At 44.4% G+C, this 18,623-nt stretch overlaps 1 protein-coding gene across 1 annotated transcript; it reads right to left on the bottom strand.

The window, feature by feature from the left end:
* Positions 1 to 976: 976 nt before the first annotated feature.
* Positions 977 to 18,434, bottom strand: LOC310867629 (patched domain-containing protein 3-like; the record flags this gene model as incomplete). Its single annotated transcript, XM_083777744.1, has 7 exons — positions 977 to 1,231; positions 1,617 to 1,722; positions 2,051 to 2,201; positions 11,604 to 13,133; positions 13,733 to 13,878; positions 16,906 to 17,027; positions 17,727 to 18,434. 7 exons carry the CDS (start codon positions 18,432 to 18,434, stop codon positions 977 to 979), a joined length of 3,018 nt encoding a protein of 1,005 aa, XP_083633870.1.
* Positions 18,435 to 18,623: the final 189 nt, after the last annotated feature.

Below are 18,623 nucleotides of genomic sequence, written 5' to 3'. Positions count from 1 at the left end.
AAAACTGGAGTGAATAGGACAGACTGAAAAGAACATTTATAAAAAATAGCCGATCTACAAGCTCATAACGCGTTGTGAGCTGGTAGATATCTGCTATATTTGGTGAAGAGACTTGGTGTACTGTAGGATGAAATATAAAGTACTGCACCCTAGGCCATAATGACCTTTAGAACATACTTCAACTCTTAACGAGCTTACACTTAAGACGGAGGGTGGAGGTTGGAGGTGAGATTTATTGCAGATGAATTGATTACAGTATGGAGCTGGGATTGAGTGAATGGACAGAGAAGTGACTGACAGTATGATAACAGAATGATAACAGAATGATGACGGTACGAGGAGGAGACAGTGGAGGAGCTTTGGCGTGGGCCCCCTGGGGACGGACCAGAGCCTCGGTTCGGATCCTGCCTGGCGGAGGCAGGGGGGGCTCTTGAGCCTGCCCCCCTGGGGCCGACCTGGTGGAGCCTGCTGCTGGGCGGTCGTCGGGGAGGTGGCGGGTACCTGAACGGAAGCACAGATGAGCGAAGGGAAGTGAGGATCGTTTATAAAGGGGTGCGGACAAGGTAACGCAGCTCTGATTGGAGCAGACGGATGATGGAGCATTACAGCTCTAAGTTGAACTAACGTTAACAACTAAAACTTCAACTCTTAACGAGCTTACACTTAAGACGGAGGGTGGAGGTTGGAGGTGAGATTTATTGCAGATGAATTGATTACAGTATGGAGCTGGGATTGAGTGAATGGACAGAGAAGTGACTGACAGTATGATAACAGAATGATAACAGAATGATGACGGTACGAGGAGGAGACAGTGGAGGAGCTTTGGCGTGGGCCCCCTGGGGACGGACCAGAGCCTCGGTTCGGATCCTGCCTGGCGGAGGCAGGGGGGGCTCTTGAGCCTGCCCCCCAAAAGGAATTAAATAGTGCGCGCCTGGAGGAATGGTGCAAACGTCTGGAGGAAGGAGTAAATTAAGGTTTACCTGGAGGGGACTATACAAACGATGTTGGAGAGATTCCCTCGACGAGCCGGGGCCTTTAGCGAGAAGGGATCCGTGGGAGAGTCAGGAAGGCCCCGCGCCATTGGAGCCTCACGACGGCTGGTGCCGCCGACATGGGAGCCTTTGCGGAAGGGGCTTGTGGGAGAATGGTTAGTAGGTATGGTTGGTAGGCGAACAGCCCGATGGTTAGCGAGCCTCTGGATGGTTGGCCGGAAATCGTTTGCCGGCGGAGTCTGTTTGGGATGAGAGTAAGGTTGGTTAGCATGGCATGAATGAAACGTGAATGGAATGATTGTTTAGCAGGCGTCCTCTCGACAGAGGGCAGTGAGTGAGAATTTGATTAGCAGGCGTCCTCTCGACAGAGGGCAGTGAGTGAGAATTTGATTCGCCTGGCGGGACAGGGAGACTCCCGACGGAGGAGGCCTGCGTGGCCGGAGGACGGGTCGACCGTCGTTTTGGAGGAAGTGAGTGGGCGTCCTGGAGAGGGAGAACATGTTTAGAAGTGGGCAGAGGAGGAGGTACCCGCCACCCGACACATCCACCAGTCAATGTAGGTACCGCGCTGGAAGACACCATGGACTTCTGGGCATCGAGCACGGAGGCGGAGGAAGGTCTGACGTAGGAGGAGAAGGCGGAGGACGACCAGTGGCTCGAGGCTTGCAGGATCAGGACGGAGACGCCGCTGGCAGCAGCGGTGGTGGCGGCTCCGATTCTCAGGGAGTGGCTGGAGTATAGCGGTCAGGAGGGAGACCACATCTTAGGAGCAGCGAGCGGAGATGGGAGGCGAGCTCTCTACGACGACCTCAGACGAGCCCTCCAACGACGACTCCGGTCATCTCGGTCCTTCGTACATCTGGCCAGCTCCTTTGTGCTTCCGCACCGGTATCTTTCTTTAGTGCGTCTGCCTAGGAAGGTGTGGGACGTCCTCTCGATCGACGCCCAGCGTTGGTTCCCGCGGTGCGGCCTTGGCCGGGAGTTCTCGATGGCGGTGGCAGTGACCAGCTAGTCTCCTCACTGCTATCTTCTCTGTTATACTTGGTAATGGCCCGTACGGATGCTCGTTGGTGATGTGCTCATCCTGGTTGATGTCAAGTACCACGGAGACATCCTGGTGCAGCACCCGTCCAGGGATTTCCGTGGGGCGGAAGTGTCCGGCATTCACGGCCGAGGAGGAGGACGGTCTCCGCAGTAGCAGGGAAGAAACTGGTCTTAACGTGGAGGGGGAGGAGCACGGAGGAGAGGTACCTGACCACGGTGCCGGACTAGTAGACGCCATGGATCTCTGGGCATCGAGCGAAAACTGGGCGTCGTGATGTTTGACGAACGCGGCAGACCCGAGGGGAAAGGTTTGACGAACATAGGTTCTTGGGCTATGGCTGACGCAGTGGACGTGGAACCGAAATTATTAATAGTGATATGGCCGACTGCGGGAAACTATTCCGCTTGGAATTCCCCCCCAAAAACTGAAGTGGGAGCGTAGCACGGTGGCCTGAGCTCTCCGAGCAACGGAGGCTGTGAATAGGTTATGGCTTAATCCATTTAGGCCTAAGGCGGATTCTAAAAACGCCTCTGAATCCTGACCTAAGGTTTCTGAAAAACTTCAGATATTTAAAAAGCAGCATCGAAATTTTACATTTGAATACTGTACGTACTGTATGGGTTCCCGGCCTGAGGGGGTAAGATACCGATAGGGGTTCCCGCCCGGAAATGGGTTGCGGTGAGTGGTTTGAGACGTTGAGTGGGTGGTTACCTATGAGTTTAGACATTACGGCGCAGTTGAGACGTTGCGGTGCGTGGCTGTCGAGCTTAGCTGGTGCAGTGCATGGCTGCCAGAGAGTTTAGCTGTTGCAGTGCGTGGCTGCCGACTGAGTTTAGCTGTTGCAGTGCATGGCTGCCGACTGAGTTTAGCTGTCGCGGTGCGTGGCTGCCGGCTGGGTTTGGCTGCTGCAGTGCGTGGCTGCTGATGGGATTAGGCTGCGTTGGATGGCTGACGAGTTCAGCTCGGTGGGGGTCCGTGTTGAGGCCTAGCCGGGAACCTGGCCTTCCAGGCATGCGTGAACAGTGCTCGTTTCCCTGATGATCGCCGAGCAGGTAGCTGGACAGGAGGGGCACAAGCATGGAGTTAGTATGGTCGGACCGACGTGGCAGTTGGAGTGAGAGTAGAATATTAAGACTTAATTGACGGGAGAAACAATGCAGTTGACGGGTGAGTAACAGAGAAAATCTTAATTAGGTACGGCTCGGTGAGCACGGTCTCGCCATCGAGAAGGTCGACATAGGCGGACCTGAATCCTGAGAGAAGACAGACTATGCGCCCACTGCGCGTGAATGAAGTGGAAAGCGAGCTACGCTTTCTAACCATGTGTTGAACCGAGACATCAGAGACACGTACTTCCCACGGATTACAACTGGAGATTGAGAACGTGACCCGTGGCGAAAAACTCCCATATCTGCTGGGCGAGGTACGACAATGTGCAAACGCGGCAGCAGATTGAGATTTGCTGTGAAAGGAGAGGAATACCAGATGGAACACGGCCGCCCTGAAGACGAGCCATTTGTATGTTTGCACTATACCTGCGTCGAGTTAGCGTGACTGACGCGTTGAAAGCTCAAGTTAACTAGGTGGTGAAAGGTCAAGTGAACGAGCGGTGCCGGCATGAACATTAAATGCCGTGAATGATAGGAACAGAGTGGCGTAAAGAGGGACAATATGGCAAGCATTTTCCCTTCATTGACAATGTAATAATGGAGCGTTCTTGAGGGTCTAACGTCGATCAGGGGGTTAGACATGGAATGAAAACCCGGGAATAAACCACAGCAAAATGTGACTTATTGAGCTGATAGTGGGAGCTCCGACCTGTAAAGCTCACGGCTTGTAGATCAGCTATTTGAACGTGTTCACACTGACACACGCCTCTCTTTTCTCTCTTCTTCTCCTCTTTTTACTTTGTTTCTTTTCCTCCTCCTTCTTTTTTCTCTTTCTCCCTTTCTCTCTTCTCTCTTTCTCTTTTTCCTACGATTACGCTCAGCATCTCATCACAATCCACATGATTGAAGAAAGAATCTGGAGCACTAGTAGATTGCCAGGGCATGAATGAATGGGGCACCGAGTTGCCATGTTGGAGGAGACAAGCGCCAGGTCCGCAGAAACAAGTCACGAAAACTAACTTGAATCATTATGAAAACGATCCGACAGCGTCAGGTAATTTACCAACATGTAACACTGAGGGTGCTTCGAATGAACCGTGGGTTTAAACAACGGCGTCCACCTGGTAAGTGATTAAATAAAACAAGCCTGAGACGCTTATAATGAGCGGACGTGGCAACCTGACGGCACCGGACATGCTCAGAGTAGTCTAAGATACGATAGTGGTGACGCTAGTGTAGCGCCGGCCGCAGCTAGAAGAAAATGCAGGCTTTAGACTCTCTTTATAAGGATAGATGACGAGGAGTTTATCATTGGAACGCCACCGGTCGCTCCGTTTATTATTATTCCATCCAACAGCTCATCACAGCCAACACTGGCGCATCACAACACTGCGTCATCAAAGCACGCCAGCCTTCAGGCAAAAGCAAACGATCCTCGAGCCTACACTAGTGTTGACTCTCGTGGCAACAATGGAATGCGGAAGTGCTCGTTCTATCTCGGGGGAAAGTTCCGCCAAGGAACAAAAGTTTGGAACTAGACAAAGCGTGTCGCCACTCTACACTGTGGACGAACTAAAACGCCGTGTATGATTTTAGACCTGCAGCCTGATCTATGCTACGTTCACAGGATGACCAGTAGCTTACTGCCGTGAAAGCAACGTTTAATGCATGATCGCCCAGACGCCACCTGAAGCAGTGCGAGACTGGTGGCATGAGGCATTAGCAGCAGTATACGCTATACAGCATAAGCAGCCTTGTAACGGCAACGCACGACATACAAAGCACTGAGCAGCAGCAAGCAAGCAGGGTAAAAAGTGGCTAGTGCGGAGGCAGCATCGGAACGGAATCAAAATTAGGCTGTTAGCAGTTACGTTTGTTTTGAAGGTTGAACCATTCAGGTGGATAAATAGCAGTGGCGAGCAATTAGAATGATACTGTATCTGATGGAGGCATGCAGGGCCTGGGACGCTGGCGAAACACCCGACGGTGTGTCCTGGGATGAAAGCTGCGGCCGTGGAGGAGTTTGTTGACTCTTGAACTTGGATGGAAATGACGAATGAAGAAGGTGAGCTGTGAGCTCTCGAACGTGTCTGTGTGCTACCTGAACGGAAGCACAGATGAGCGAAGGGAAGTGAGGATCGTTTATAAAGGGGTGCGGACAAGGTAACGCAGCTCTGATTGGAGCAGACGGATGATGGAGCATTACAGCTCTAAGTTGAACTAACGTTAACAACTAAAACTTTAAAATATTTTTTAGACAGTCATGAGGGCTATCATCCACGAAAACATTAGGCCAATGACTTTCAGAACATAGTTTTAATTGTTTTAGAAGTAGCCCTAAGGGTTGGCTTAGTACTTTAAACTTGAAACCACATACTTTGGGAGACATTTTGGTGCTTGCGTGATAGACACACGTTCGTGCCAATGTGTTAATGGACTCTATATTTGAACAAATACAATTATGTTTCTTTTGTGTTTTTGTTATGCACTAATAATTTTAAGAAAAGCCAAACACTGTGGGTTCCCACTGCCCACAGAGCCATAGAGAACCACAGTACACTGTGGGTCCAATGGGGCCTACAGAGCCATAGAGAACCACAGTACACTGTGGGTCTAATCGGGTCCACTGCCCACAGAGCCATAGAGAACCACAGTACACTGTGGGTCCAATGGGTCCACTGCCCACAGAGCCATAGAGAACCACAGTACACTGTGGGTCCCACTGCCCACGAAGCTATCATATTGTGGCTGTATTTACTTTGTTTTTATGCACTGATATAATTTTGTTTAAAAAGAAAAGCTGTACATGCATGAAGGTTATATGTTTCAGTTTGAGGAATAAAACAATAAATTGTTTTTTATACCTGATGCCATTTGACTCTTGCTAGTGGTGTTCATAGGACAAGACAAACATTTATGTTTATGAGTATTTTCAGCAGAAGTTGTATAGAAAAGAACATGGTCATAGGACATTTGTTTGAGTATTTTCAGTTTGTAATCAGAAGTTGTATAACTTCTGAAAATACCTATTGATCTTTTTTTAATAAATGGGGTGGCATTTCTTCTACACAGAAATTCCACCCCAGTTTATTTAAAAAAAATCAATGAATTTAATTGAGTCAAAAAGGTACTTTTATTAAACAAGACTAGTTCTTGTATAAAATACGTAATCCATTCAATTCAATAGTACATACATTTTTCCAGTAAAATCTACAAGATATGTCCTGTAAAATCTACAAGATATGTCCAATAAATTTTACTGGACATATCTTGTAGATCCAGTAAACTTTACTGGACATATCTTGTAGATTTTACTGGACATATCTTGTAGATTGTACTGGAATTCGTAGACTATTGAATTGAATGGATTACGTATTTTATACAAGAACTAGTCTTGTTTAATAAAAGTACCTTTTTGACTCAATTAAATTAATTGATTTTTGTTTAATAAAAGTACCTTTTTGACTCAATTAAATTAATTGATTTTTTAAAGTAAATTGGGTGCCAGATTTTTGTGGGCAATGTATTGTTGCCAGTACATATTCACAAAAGTATGTAGTGACTTGTGTGTGGCATCATACTGGCATATCCATGGATATCCCAAGCCGTGCATATACACGGCTTCCCAAGCCGTGCATATCCACGGCTTCCCAAGCCGTGCATGCCTATTCCCACTATAGGCTGAGGAAGAAATGCCACTTGACAGTTTTCAAATCAGCCTCATGGTGGCGCTACAACAGGCCAAGTTGGTCCATCTGTGGGCAATGTATTGTTGCCAGTACATATTCACAAAAGTACATGTATAGTGACTTGTGAGTGGCATCATACTGGCCAGTATTTGAATGTATTCGAGTCCCATTCATGTCTCCCCTTCTCTCTCTCCCTCTTTCCTGTCCGTCTTCACTGTAACTATCAATAAAGCCACAAAATAAATCTTAAATCTTAAAAATCACAAATGTGATGAGATCAGCACATTTTGGGCACATTAATTTTGGGAAAGTGGCTATGGCCATTTTTAACCCAAGAATCGTTTTTCCGTGCTAAATTGATACTTGGAATGGATTCAGAATCATGAAAACCCCCTATAGTTTGACATGTCACATGCTCAAAGCGTAATGAAATTTAGAAAATCTTGTTATGTAATGGTATGTATGGTCACATATGGAAAATAATTAGAAAATAAATTACTCAATGCTGACAGCCGGTCAGCAAGTGGATTCATGAATGTATGTATATAGACAATATTTTAGACCAATAAAAGAAAATCCACACTGTAAACAAAATAAACCTGTTTGCTGCCGGACTAAAAATAAAGGCAATCCCGTCACCTATTTATGAACATTTAACACTCTTACTCACACAGTGGACCTTTACCATCAGCAAACTGACTGAATCTCGGTCACTTAGGCTGTAAACTTATGTTTACAGCCTATATTATATAGGCTATAAACATAAGTTTCTAATAACGACAGCCGATACATGCTCACGGGAATTCAAGCTAATAGAAACTGCAGGATTTTTATTCCCGGAAAGTTATAGTATGCTATAAGCCACTGTTCTTACAAATCACACTTGTGTGAAGTGAGGGCCACTCTTATTATCATACATCGTCATACATCACATTCCATGCTCAGCCAATCAAGTCACCACTACACACAAACACACAAAGCTGGGCATAGGAGGGGCTAGCGTACCTCAAAAACAATAATGATGATTTAAAAAATCACACCCGTATATGAACAACAACGCATCGAAACATCAGAGAAGAAAATAGATGAAGAAAATAACAGGTCTCAACTCCCACATTCCAAGCTCGTCGGGGTGGCGGGAGTTCAAATATGATTATTTTGGGGGGTCATGGCCTTAACCCATTTTGGGCGGGAACCCCTTTTGGCATTATGTTATGCTTTAACTATTGAAAAATAGCAGATCTACAAGCTCATAGCGCGCCTCCGAGTGGCGCGCTACGAGCTTGTAGGTCTGCTATTTTTGAAAAATCGGGTTAAAGGGTTGAGAACCACTGAGTTAAAGCAAGGCAAGTTATTTTTGTATAGCACAGAAGAAAATTCAAAGTGATTTACACAAAACATTAGAGCCATGGTAATACAAGTGCAAAAGAAAACACTAGGATACAAGGACATTAAGAAAAGTAAGCTAAAATTATACAGAAAAATAAGATAATTAAATTGCAGTGCAGAAGAAATGATTTAAAAAGGCAGAAGCTAACAGAAAGGTCTTCAGCTTTCAGGGACTAGCCTGCCTGTATTCTGTTCCAGTTTGCATTCCTGTCTAATAAAGTATTCAATCAAGCAAACCATAGTGACTAGTCCATAGACTATGCTCCCACATGACTTCATGCTGTTTATTTTTACGGTCTTGCCGATTTTTGGGGGTGCATGAATTAGACAAACATTAAAAGTCCATAGAAAGTTACAAATTGCTTTACAGTAACAAAGAAACAGATGATTAAAGTTATGACGAACAAGATAAAAATAACATAAAGGTTACAACAAAACCATTGATTAAGAAAAAATCAATCTGTGCATTAGAAGTGTCTTTTAAGCTGAGATTTCATTTAAAGAGAAGAACACTGTTTGCCTACCTGAGATTCCCAGACAGGGAGTTCCACAGCTGAGGGACCCTGGCTGCTCTGCAAAAGCCCTAGCTGTCATGCTTAGTGCATGACAAAGCTGAGACTTTGGAACCATTAGCAGGGTCCTGAATGGACGATCTCGTCAGGCAGTGACCAGTGACCATATGGAGTTAGAATTTACAGATACAGTATGGGCAGGAGCCTGACAATTCATGGGCCTTTGCACCCTAGGCTGCAATGCCAGCCGGACAGCATTTCTTTTATTTTTTTATTAAGCTTTAGCAGATACAGGCTATGGGAAAAATACATTCAAAGAGCCTATCAATGATCTGCAGCTACTCAGTCAGGCGTACAGTATGTCTAAACTGAATGTTGGATGAATGACAGTCCTTGAGCTTTGTGGGATTACAGTCACATACTGAGGAGGTGTTTGTTCAGCCTCTTCTTGAAGGCGTGAACACTGCTAGATGTAATGTCTCCAACAACCGCAGGGGGAAGGCTGTCTTATAGCAGAGTGGAGAAAGCTCCTATCAAGGCATTTGGTGTTTGACTTGGGGGTTTCCAGGGCGTGGCTTTGTAGTACTCTCCGGGTGATTCAGCATGTTGCGGGTTCGAATCCCGATGACCTTTGCTGCATGTCACTCCCCTTCTCTCTCCACATTCCCTGTCAGTCTACTGTCCTATCAATAAAGGCATAAAAATTAAGTAAAATATAAAAAAATACTTCAAAAACTCACAGGCAAGGATTTGTGTGATTTTGCTCACTTAATAGCAGTTTAGTATGTTTTAAAAGTCTGGCAGCACCATTTGTTTTGTATCAGTTGGTCTTTGTATTTTTCCCTTGCTGATACCTGAATGAAGCGCATTGCAATAGTAAAGTCAGGAGGAGATAAAAGCACGGATGACCTTTTCTTGGTCTGACTCTGCAGGGGTAAGGATTGGCCTGACCTTTGCTAGCTCTGATGACTCAAAGTTGGTCGATGCAGGACTGAACCACTTTGGTCACCTGAATGTCCAATGAATAGATAGCTCAGAGTCCGCAACATGACACCTGATTTAGGTTGTGAGCCTCATTTAGAACATTTTAGATAGGTGTGCCCAAAATGTTTTTGAGGGGCACTATAGCCTCTCCAGGCTCCAATGCATGATTACGTCATATAGAAGCCAGCCCTCCAGGCCAGAACGTGGCGTCAGAGCCAGACAAATCAGCGACATAAGCATAGGAAACTTCCGCCCGTCCCAGAAGTCATTAGTCCTGGCTCTGTTGTGTATAGGGAAGGGAAGGGAGCGGACAAGCCCCGCAATCAGTGATGGTAATCAGCGTGGTGTTGATTAACATATTAATAGGCTATAAAGATGGCATTTTATGCCTTTCTGAGCATAAAGAGGACTAATAACCCTGTGTGTGTGCACGCGTCGCGTACCGCGGATTATCATGTACCCTGTTTCTACAATGTTTAATTCCGGACTTTTATATTTGTAAGGGTACTCCCAGACAGTCACTTCAACTGTAACAAGATGTATGGGTGCATCTTATTTTGTAGTAATGTTTCCTGTCTGCATTCTTTGCTCTTAACGGCCTTGTGTCACCTCACCTCCCTGTACTAATGTAACCCCAGTCACCTGTGTTTTGTTTACTTGTTAGCCAACCCCAGTGTTGATTGGCTGTTTCAGTTCACCTGTGTCTAGTCCTTTATATGTCCCAGTGTCCCTTGTCAGTTCGTCATCGTAAATTGTGTCTTCTTCTTCTATTATATTTCTTCTATTATATGTCATTTTCCCAGCGTGGGTTTTGAGCCTCTTGAACAGTTGCCTGTACCTGGTCGTTCTGCATTTGAGTCCTACACCTCTGTGTCCATACCGTGACAATGTGTGTGGTTGGATAACTCTGAGAAACTGAAACATCTCTTCCAATATGATTTAATTGGTCAATGAGGAGGGGGGCTGTGTAAATATAAAAGGACAGGATCTTATTTGATCATGTACTGTATGTATGAATGTATACTATGGGATATAACACGCACACAGACACACATTACACTTGACTTGAGACTCAACGTATGAATAGTGAACGACTTTTATTTCATAATTTTCTTTTAATATTGTTTGTGTTTGTTTTTTGTATGTTGTACTCAAGTTGTCCTTGCAGAAGAGTATGCTCTCAATGGTCTTCCCTGAATAAATAAAGGTCAATACAAATAATACAATTTTATCTTTTTATGTAATGTGTCATATAATCCCATATGAGATGAGTCAAAATGGTGGCATGACACAATACAAATGTCATTCATTCATTATTTCATACAGAAGGATGGTCTTCCTGCTAGGACGTCGGTCACGTCGCACCTCCAACGGTGCCCATGGTGATGGTGGACTATGGTATGCATGGCAGGGGCATCCTCTAGTCCGGGCCAGGCGTATCTTACTCAATCATTTATTTTAATCGTTACCGTTTGAGGTTATGAATGTGAGAGAATTATGTATTTTCTCATACGTATCGTGGACACGGAAGAATCGTTGTTACTGTGTGTTATATAGTCGATCCTAAATAAAATGCTGGGCAGCCAACTGTGAAACGGTTAATTGAAAAATGCTTTATTTCTATTCATTGTTTTATTTTCATGCAGAAAAAGCTAATAATACTGTACATATATAGATACAACTTTTATATGGGACTTGATATCAATCCCTATATCACTTACAAAAATATATGGAACGTTTTAGCAAATGCAAATATTGCAATATTTAAATACATAATATATAGGAAACATATTTACCATTAATACCATAAAGTCTATCATGAAGAATTTTGACAAAAAATCAAAATCTAATGCTAAACACTGTTTGTTTTCTTTTTTCTTCGCCCGAGCTGCATGTGAATAAAGTCAGAATCACTGGAATGAATGCCAGTCCGTGGACCAACCCGATCACCATCACCAAGAACATGATCTTAAAGAACGTCCTGAAAATGTAAAACTCCGCCGTGGACAACACTGCCACGCCTAAAATGGTGGAGAGGGCCCCCTGCAGGATGGGATAGCCCAAGTCGGAGAGCGCCTCCACGACCTTCTCGTCCAGACTCGGCCTCTTGCTGGAGACGAAGGCGTAGGACATGTGGGCGGAGAAGTCCACGGTGAAGCCGATGCACATGGTGAATATGATCATGGATATGGAGTCCAGAGTGACGCCCCACAGTGCCATGAAGCCGGTCACGCCCGTGATCACGGAGCCGATGGAGCACGTCACCCACAGCGAGCACAGCGGGTTGGGGATTAGCAGCAGGGAAACGACGAACATCACGGCGGTGATCACGGCCACGTTCTTGACGCTGCTGCTGATGATCACATCGTACTGGTCGTAGAAGATGAACGCCGGGTTATAGGTCAGCAGAGACGTGGCGGCGCAGCGGTCTGCAACCTCCTTCAGGCCCCTGAACATTTCAATTTCCACCTTGGCTTCGGTGATGTGAATCGTCTGGATGAAGAAGCGAGAGGCATGGACTGTGTTTCCCGTTAAGTTCACGTCTTGTTTTAAATATGGAGACGATTGCAGAAACAAAGAGAGGTTTTTGAGGAAGACGTCTTTGTCATCTATGTTGGAATGGTTATTTTGTCCGTAGGACTCCAGATAGGAGTCCAGCCAGGATGTACATAAATCGTCATCGACGAACTGAAGTTTTCTAAAGTCTTGCATGCAGGCCTGAAGTTCAGACCTCTTGGTCTCGTCCCAGTATGGGAATTCCTCTGTAACAACGACCATTACATGTGGACCGTAGTTAGAAAAGTACTCCCTGTCTTTCCTATGATATACTGTGACGTGGGAGTTGTCTTCGGCCAAATCGTTAAGTTCAATGCCTTGCTCTATCTGGAAGCATCCATAGATGCTACCAGCTAAATATGCCAAGTAAAGAAACATCACAACAAATTTAGACCACGGCTTGACCAGAAGCGGACCGTAGTAATTCTTAAAGAAGTCACTGACGAGCCTAGTTTTCTCTTTCCCAGTGTACGTATCGTAGTCCCCTCCGACACAGCAGACGCTGTATGTCTCGGAAGACCGCTCGGCGTCCGCAGTCGTCGGGACCTTCATGCAGGTGAGCCAGTGCCTGTTGCTGGCTTCCCTCCTCCCGTTCAGAGCCAGGAAGGCTCCTAAGAAGGTGATGCTGTAGGCGTAGCAGAACAGAATGGAGACGCCGGTGTACAGGCAGAACGACTGCACCGACGGGAAGTACGACGTGATGCCTATGAAGAACTTGAGCACGTCCGTCAAGCTGGTGATGGTGATGGACATGGCGGCCTCTTTGTAGGTGTGGGCCATCCTCGTGGGCACCGGGTCCTTCACCTTGGTGTGCTGCCAGTTGGAGACCATGATGAACATGTTGTTGAGGCCAATTCCTGGGAAATGACATGTTGTTAACGGTGAACAATAATGTGTCATGAAACTCATGTTGCACTATAATGAAACACAGTCAGAAAACAAACTTAAATACCGTCACCTTGCTAAAATAATGTCTATGTATTTTAAGTTTTTCAGAAAACTGAACCAAAACAAACTTAATGATTTCACCCAAAACGTTTAGAACTGACTATGACTATTGACATACAGTACACATAACGCTGTGTCAGTTATGTAACAAAGAGGTTTAATGTCAAATTTGTGTTTTGACTTATAGGTAATTGTAAAACTGACTAGGCAAAATTATTTATGGAATAAGTGACTTACTCCAGACATAGCATTATAATGAAACAGTCAGAAAACGGAAAACAAATGTTAATTCAACTCTTATACTGTGTTCAGCGACCAAAGCTCCAAAACGAAGGCCGGTCATTGTTGCTGAGTTGCCAAGTGTTGCTCAATACAATCATTGGCGTCATTAAGTGTGTGTAACAGCTTCCATCCATAGTGGATACAGTATGTCCATGGATACTGTATATATCCTATTTCCTTTTTTTCTTTTTTACAGATGCTGAACTAAAGGTAAGAAAATGTGTACCAAGTATGAGGAAAGGTGAGTTTGCCACGATGATAACAAAGGGCACTCCCAAGTACAGCATCAGGCCAAAGGAGGAGAGCACAGCCAGACCGATGGACAGGACACCGATGGCAGCCACCCACACCTTGCTACGAACATTGTCCCACCTGTGGGAAGCACACAAAGCATATACAGTACGTTAAGAGGTGGTGTGTAAGAAGAAGGCCGATGCACACGTCAAATATGTATGTATTTGGACGACGACCCCCATTGGAAAATATTTAGTTTGAGGGACCCCCAGAAGCAAAGATTTGACTTCAAAATGTGACCTTGTATTATCTGCTATTTCTGAATAGCCAAAAGTATACAATATGGTTGAAGTGGTTTCCCGGTTTTAATGGGTTAATAGTATGAGAGGATCTAGTGAGAACTGAACCCTGAATCTTTACAGTGTTGGTGACATTTTCTCAGAGCAATGATCTAATTACATATAGGGAATCGACCGGACCGCCTGAAACAAACACAATGCATAGTGACTTTAAACCAAGACAAACATGAGCACTGCACATAGGAGGGCAAAACCGGTGTCACTGTGTCAGACTGTTATTAATGAACAAGGAAAAACAACCGCACACCGTCTTCAAATGCAGTGACCACCATTTATTTACAGGGAAATAGCAACGTTTCAGCCTATGCGGCCTTCATCAGGCTATCTTTATGAACACAAATGAGAAAGCATCCTTTTTGTAGGCTGTCTGGCCTAAAGGTAAGCCTATCAGAACAAACGAAATTACATGACATCACTCAACTTAAGGTGACAGGTACCCATGTGGTTAAATGAGAACAAAAAAGTCATATAAAAAACTCAATAAACCCGTGCAAAGTAATAAGGAAAAATCATAATAATCCATATTAATCATGACAGTATACAAATGGTAATATTGTTAAATAAAGTATACAAAAATCATGATCAAGAAACGTATTGCAGGTTGAAACTTCATGAAAAACTTTCCCTGTGAAAGAGTGAATGAAAAATGATCCCACTAGTTCGTTGCAACAAGAACTCAGTGTTTTTTTAGAGGATGCCAAAAATAATGGCTGGATCACTAAATCTGAACATAGCTTCCTATATTGTCAGCACCCTGTCCGCCCGGTGATGTATACACTGCCTAAAATACATAAATCACTTATTGATCCCCCGGGCCGTCCTATTGTTGCCCAAACTAATTATTTGTTGGCTCCTCTATCTGAATTTGTTGACTACTTCATCAAACCCTATGTACATTCTTTACCAGCATACATTCGAGACTCTACTGACTTTATTAACAATATTTCTGGTATCACTGATTTGCCGGATGATGTTATTTTGGTTACTTTTGATGTTACCAGCCTTTACACAATATACCCCATGACGGTGGTGTTGAGGCTTTAGGCTATTATCTCAATAACCGTGACGCTACTGTTAATCCGCCTATAATAACTTCATCATTGAACTTACAAAATGGGTAATGAAATATAATTACTTCAAGTTCAATGGCAATTTTTATTTACAGGTGTCTGGTACTATATGGGTTCCATTTGTGCGCCCAACTATGCAAATTTATATGTTGGGTTCTTTGAAGAAAAGTATGTTTTTAACCCAGAACGAAATGCACATTTGCACAAAAATTTTAAATGGTATAGGTATATAGATGACGTTTTTTGCCTATATCAAGGAACCGGTGATGAACTTAACGAGTTTCACCTACTTTTGAACAGCTTTAATAGCAACCTACAATTCACTCGGAAAAGGTTTCATTTCTTGACATGTGGGTCGTCAAAGACAACACCACACTTATTACCACTCTGTATAGGAAAGAAACTGACAAGAACACCCTCTTAATGGCTAACAGTTTCCATCCTACTCCTCTAAAAAGAGGGCTTCCTAAAAGCCAATTTTACCGACTCAGAAGAGTATGTTCCTCAACTGAAGATTTTATTAATAAAGCGGATGATATGACAGCTAGGTTCCTAAAAAGAGGCTACCCGGCTGAGTGGATCCAAAAAGCCTATGACACGGCATTGAAACAATCTCGGGCAGACCTCCTCAAAAAGAGCGAGAGAAAAGAAAAAAGGTTTTCGGTCACCTGCATTACCACTTTCTCTCCCCACTCGGGCGTCATAAAGCCGGTTTTTAATAAACACTGGCATGTCCTGACGTCCGATCCTGCTCTAGCGCCTATTTTCAAACACAAACCCCTGTTTGTAAACAAGCGAGGGCGCAATATAAAAGATTATGCTTATAGGCTGAAACGTTGCTATTTCCCTGTAAATAAATGGTGGTCACTGCATTTGAAGACGGTGTGCGGTTGTTTTTCCTTGTTCATTTTTGGGGCACCGTACCCTCTCCTATACGCACCTGTCGCCTGTAGGTGTGCAAAAGCTTTGCTTTTCATAGACTGTTATTAATCAAAAGGATATCATGAATTGAATTGTGAATGTAAATTGTGATATTAATATTGATCAAGTAGTAGGGCGTTAATTTATGAAAGAATAGAGTTAAAATATAAATATTTAGGGTTATATATCTTATATAAGAGGTTTTTGCCCCAACAGCAACGACATATAGCAACGTAGGTTTTTCAGGAAACTGTTTGTGTGATTTAGAACAGGGGTTCTCAACGTTTACATAAATGTAATGAATTTGGCGACCCGGGTCATGACCCCCAGGTTGAGAACCGCTGATTTAGAAAACATTTGTAGAATCGGCCGCAGGTCTTAATGGGTTAATAAATGGAAACAAGTCTTTGGCTTCTTTTCAACCGACAGGGGGGAGTTTCCCCGGCCGGACGTAGCGCATGGAAGAAACACGTTATTCCGACCAGTTCCTTTCCCCTCCATCAGGCGCCCGGGCTGTCCAGGGGGAGGTAGTTTAGAGACTAGGCCTATACTAGGATTACTGCATGTTTTTGTGAGGGTACCTACCCTAGGGGACACGGGGAGAACATGCAAACTCCACACAGAAGGGCCCTTTCACCAACCCCGCCTCGGGTATGGGCACTGATGACGCGGAGGAGAGAACATGCCCCCAGCACCCACAGCATCCCCAGCGAGAATCGAACCCAGGACCTTCTAGCAGTGAGGCGACAGCACTACCGACTGTGCAACCATGCCCCCAACAATGGTTATTTTGAGCCAGTGTGATCAGTGCTTACCGTAAACAGGATATCACTGAGAAGGTAATGACAATGATGTATGTGATGAGGAATAATGGGAAGCCGTCTCTGCTGTGGTTTTCAATCTCCTCTTGTTTGGACTTTGAGGTGTAGTAGGTGACCTATAATTAATAAACAGTGTGTCAATCAGCAAGAATGGATACAATATCCAATTCACAACTGCAATATGGAAAGAGTGGAGTATCAAAATCAGTACAAGTACTGTACAACTAAGACATGGACATTTGTATAATAGGAACATCATTTTGCCTTTTTGTCTTGTTTTTAAATGTGAAGCACCATGAGTTGTACCATACGTGGAGAACGTACAACTCATTTACGTTTTGCTCCCCTGTATGCCCAGTGTGTATTGTGGAAGTGACAATAAAAACCCATTCTGATTCTGATGTGCTATGATATCACAGCTTGAATCACAGGAATACCTTTGCAAATCAGATGGTGCACAAAAGGAGGTGAAGACATGCTCTTTAATGTGAGCGTGCATGCTGTATTGCTGTAACAATACTGTTTAGCAAATGCACCTAAATGCCTTTATTATGTCTTATCTGTACGTTTACATAATGTCCTTGTTGGGCACTTGGCTCAATCCCTTATGCATATAGTCTAATGCACTGTTTCCCAGACAGTGGGTCAAGACGCATATGTGGGTCATGGACCGATTTATATGGGTCGCGAGTAAACCCTTGTATTTATGTAAAGAATAAATAATACATTTTGTTTAATTATTATAATTTCAAAAGATTTTCAAAGAATTCCACAAAAATGTTATACAGGCATTATTATAGCAAAGTTGCACATACTTGAATGTGTTTGTCGTCCATCTCGGCGGACATGAGCCTTTTGAATTCTTTCAGCCACACTTTGGAGACTTCGGCCATGCTCTCCTGATCCTCTAAGAAGTAGGATAGTCTCACAGCCCTGGCACACGTGACCAGTCCGGCGGCATCTGTGCTAACCCCACCAAGAATAGAACCCAGAAAGATTTGTCTGGATCTGTACGTGTGCACAGGGAACGTGATGGCTGTCTCGTCTTGAAATATGTCCAGTATGTCATTTGACACGCATTGTCCCTCAGCCTTACCGCACAAGTCACTGAAACGCAACTTCCCTTGATCGACGGTGATGCCAAGTATCTTACTGTTCAGGGCGATTATGTCCTCAATAGCATCTTGCGTTAGTACATTTGAATTGTTTTTCGATAGGACAATGACCGATGCAACGTTGCCCTTTGTGTAGAGTCTCTGGCTTGAAAATGCAGAGTCATTGATGGGAAAGTTATCTCGGACAAAGTCTCTCGCCGCCTTGGAGGGGCCGTTCCTCGGCGTGAACTGTCGCTCGATGTCGTTATCCTCCCTGTCCTTTAGAAAAGCGAAGCCTCCACCGAGCACCGCTGAGAGTATGAGAGGAATGACCAGAAACCAGACAGGGTGTGAGCCAATGACCGAGCCGAGCCGTTCAAAAAGCGCAGACAAGGGCTTCTCGATGCAGTCTGTGCGTTTGCAGCCCATCCTCGCCTGCTTCCTAGTCAAGCAGAGCATCTACTTAACTAAACTAAGTGATGTAAAAACAAAAAACCTGTCTTTTATAAAAGTCTATGGGCATCCATTAGTCATCCATTTAGTCATCCATTTCCAAGAAGGAAGATAAGATAAATTACATTTACATGATTACGAAGCAAGACATACTGTAAAAGGGCG

Source organism: Protomyctophum parallelum, assembly GCF_964188405.1.
Source record: "Protomyctophum parallelum genome assembly, chromosome: 12".
Classification (NCBI taxonomy): Eukaryota; Metazoa; Chordata; class Actinopteri; order Myctophiformes; family Myctophidae; genus Protomyctophum; species Protomyctophum parallelum.
This window is presented reverse-complemented; position numbering and strand designations above follow the sequence as displayed.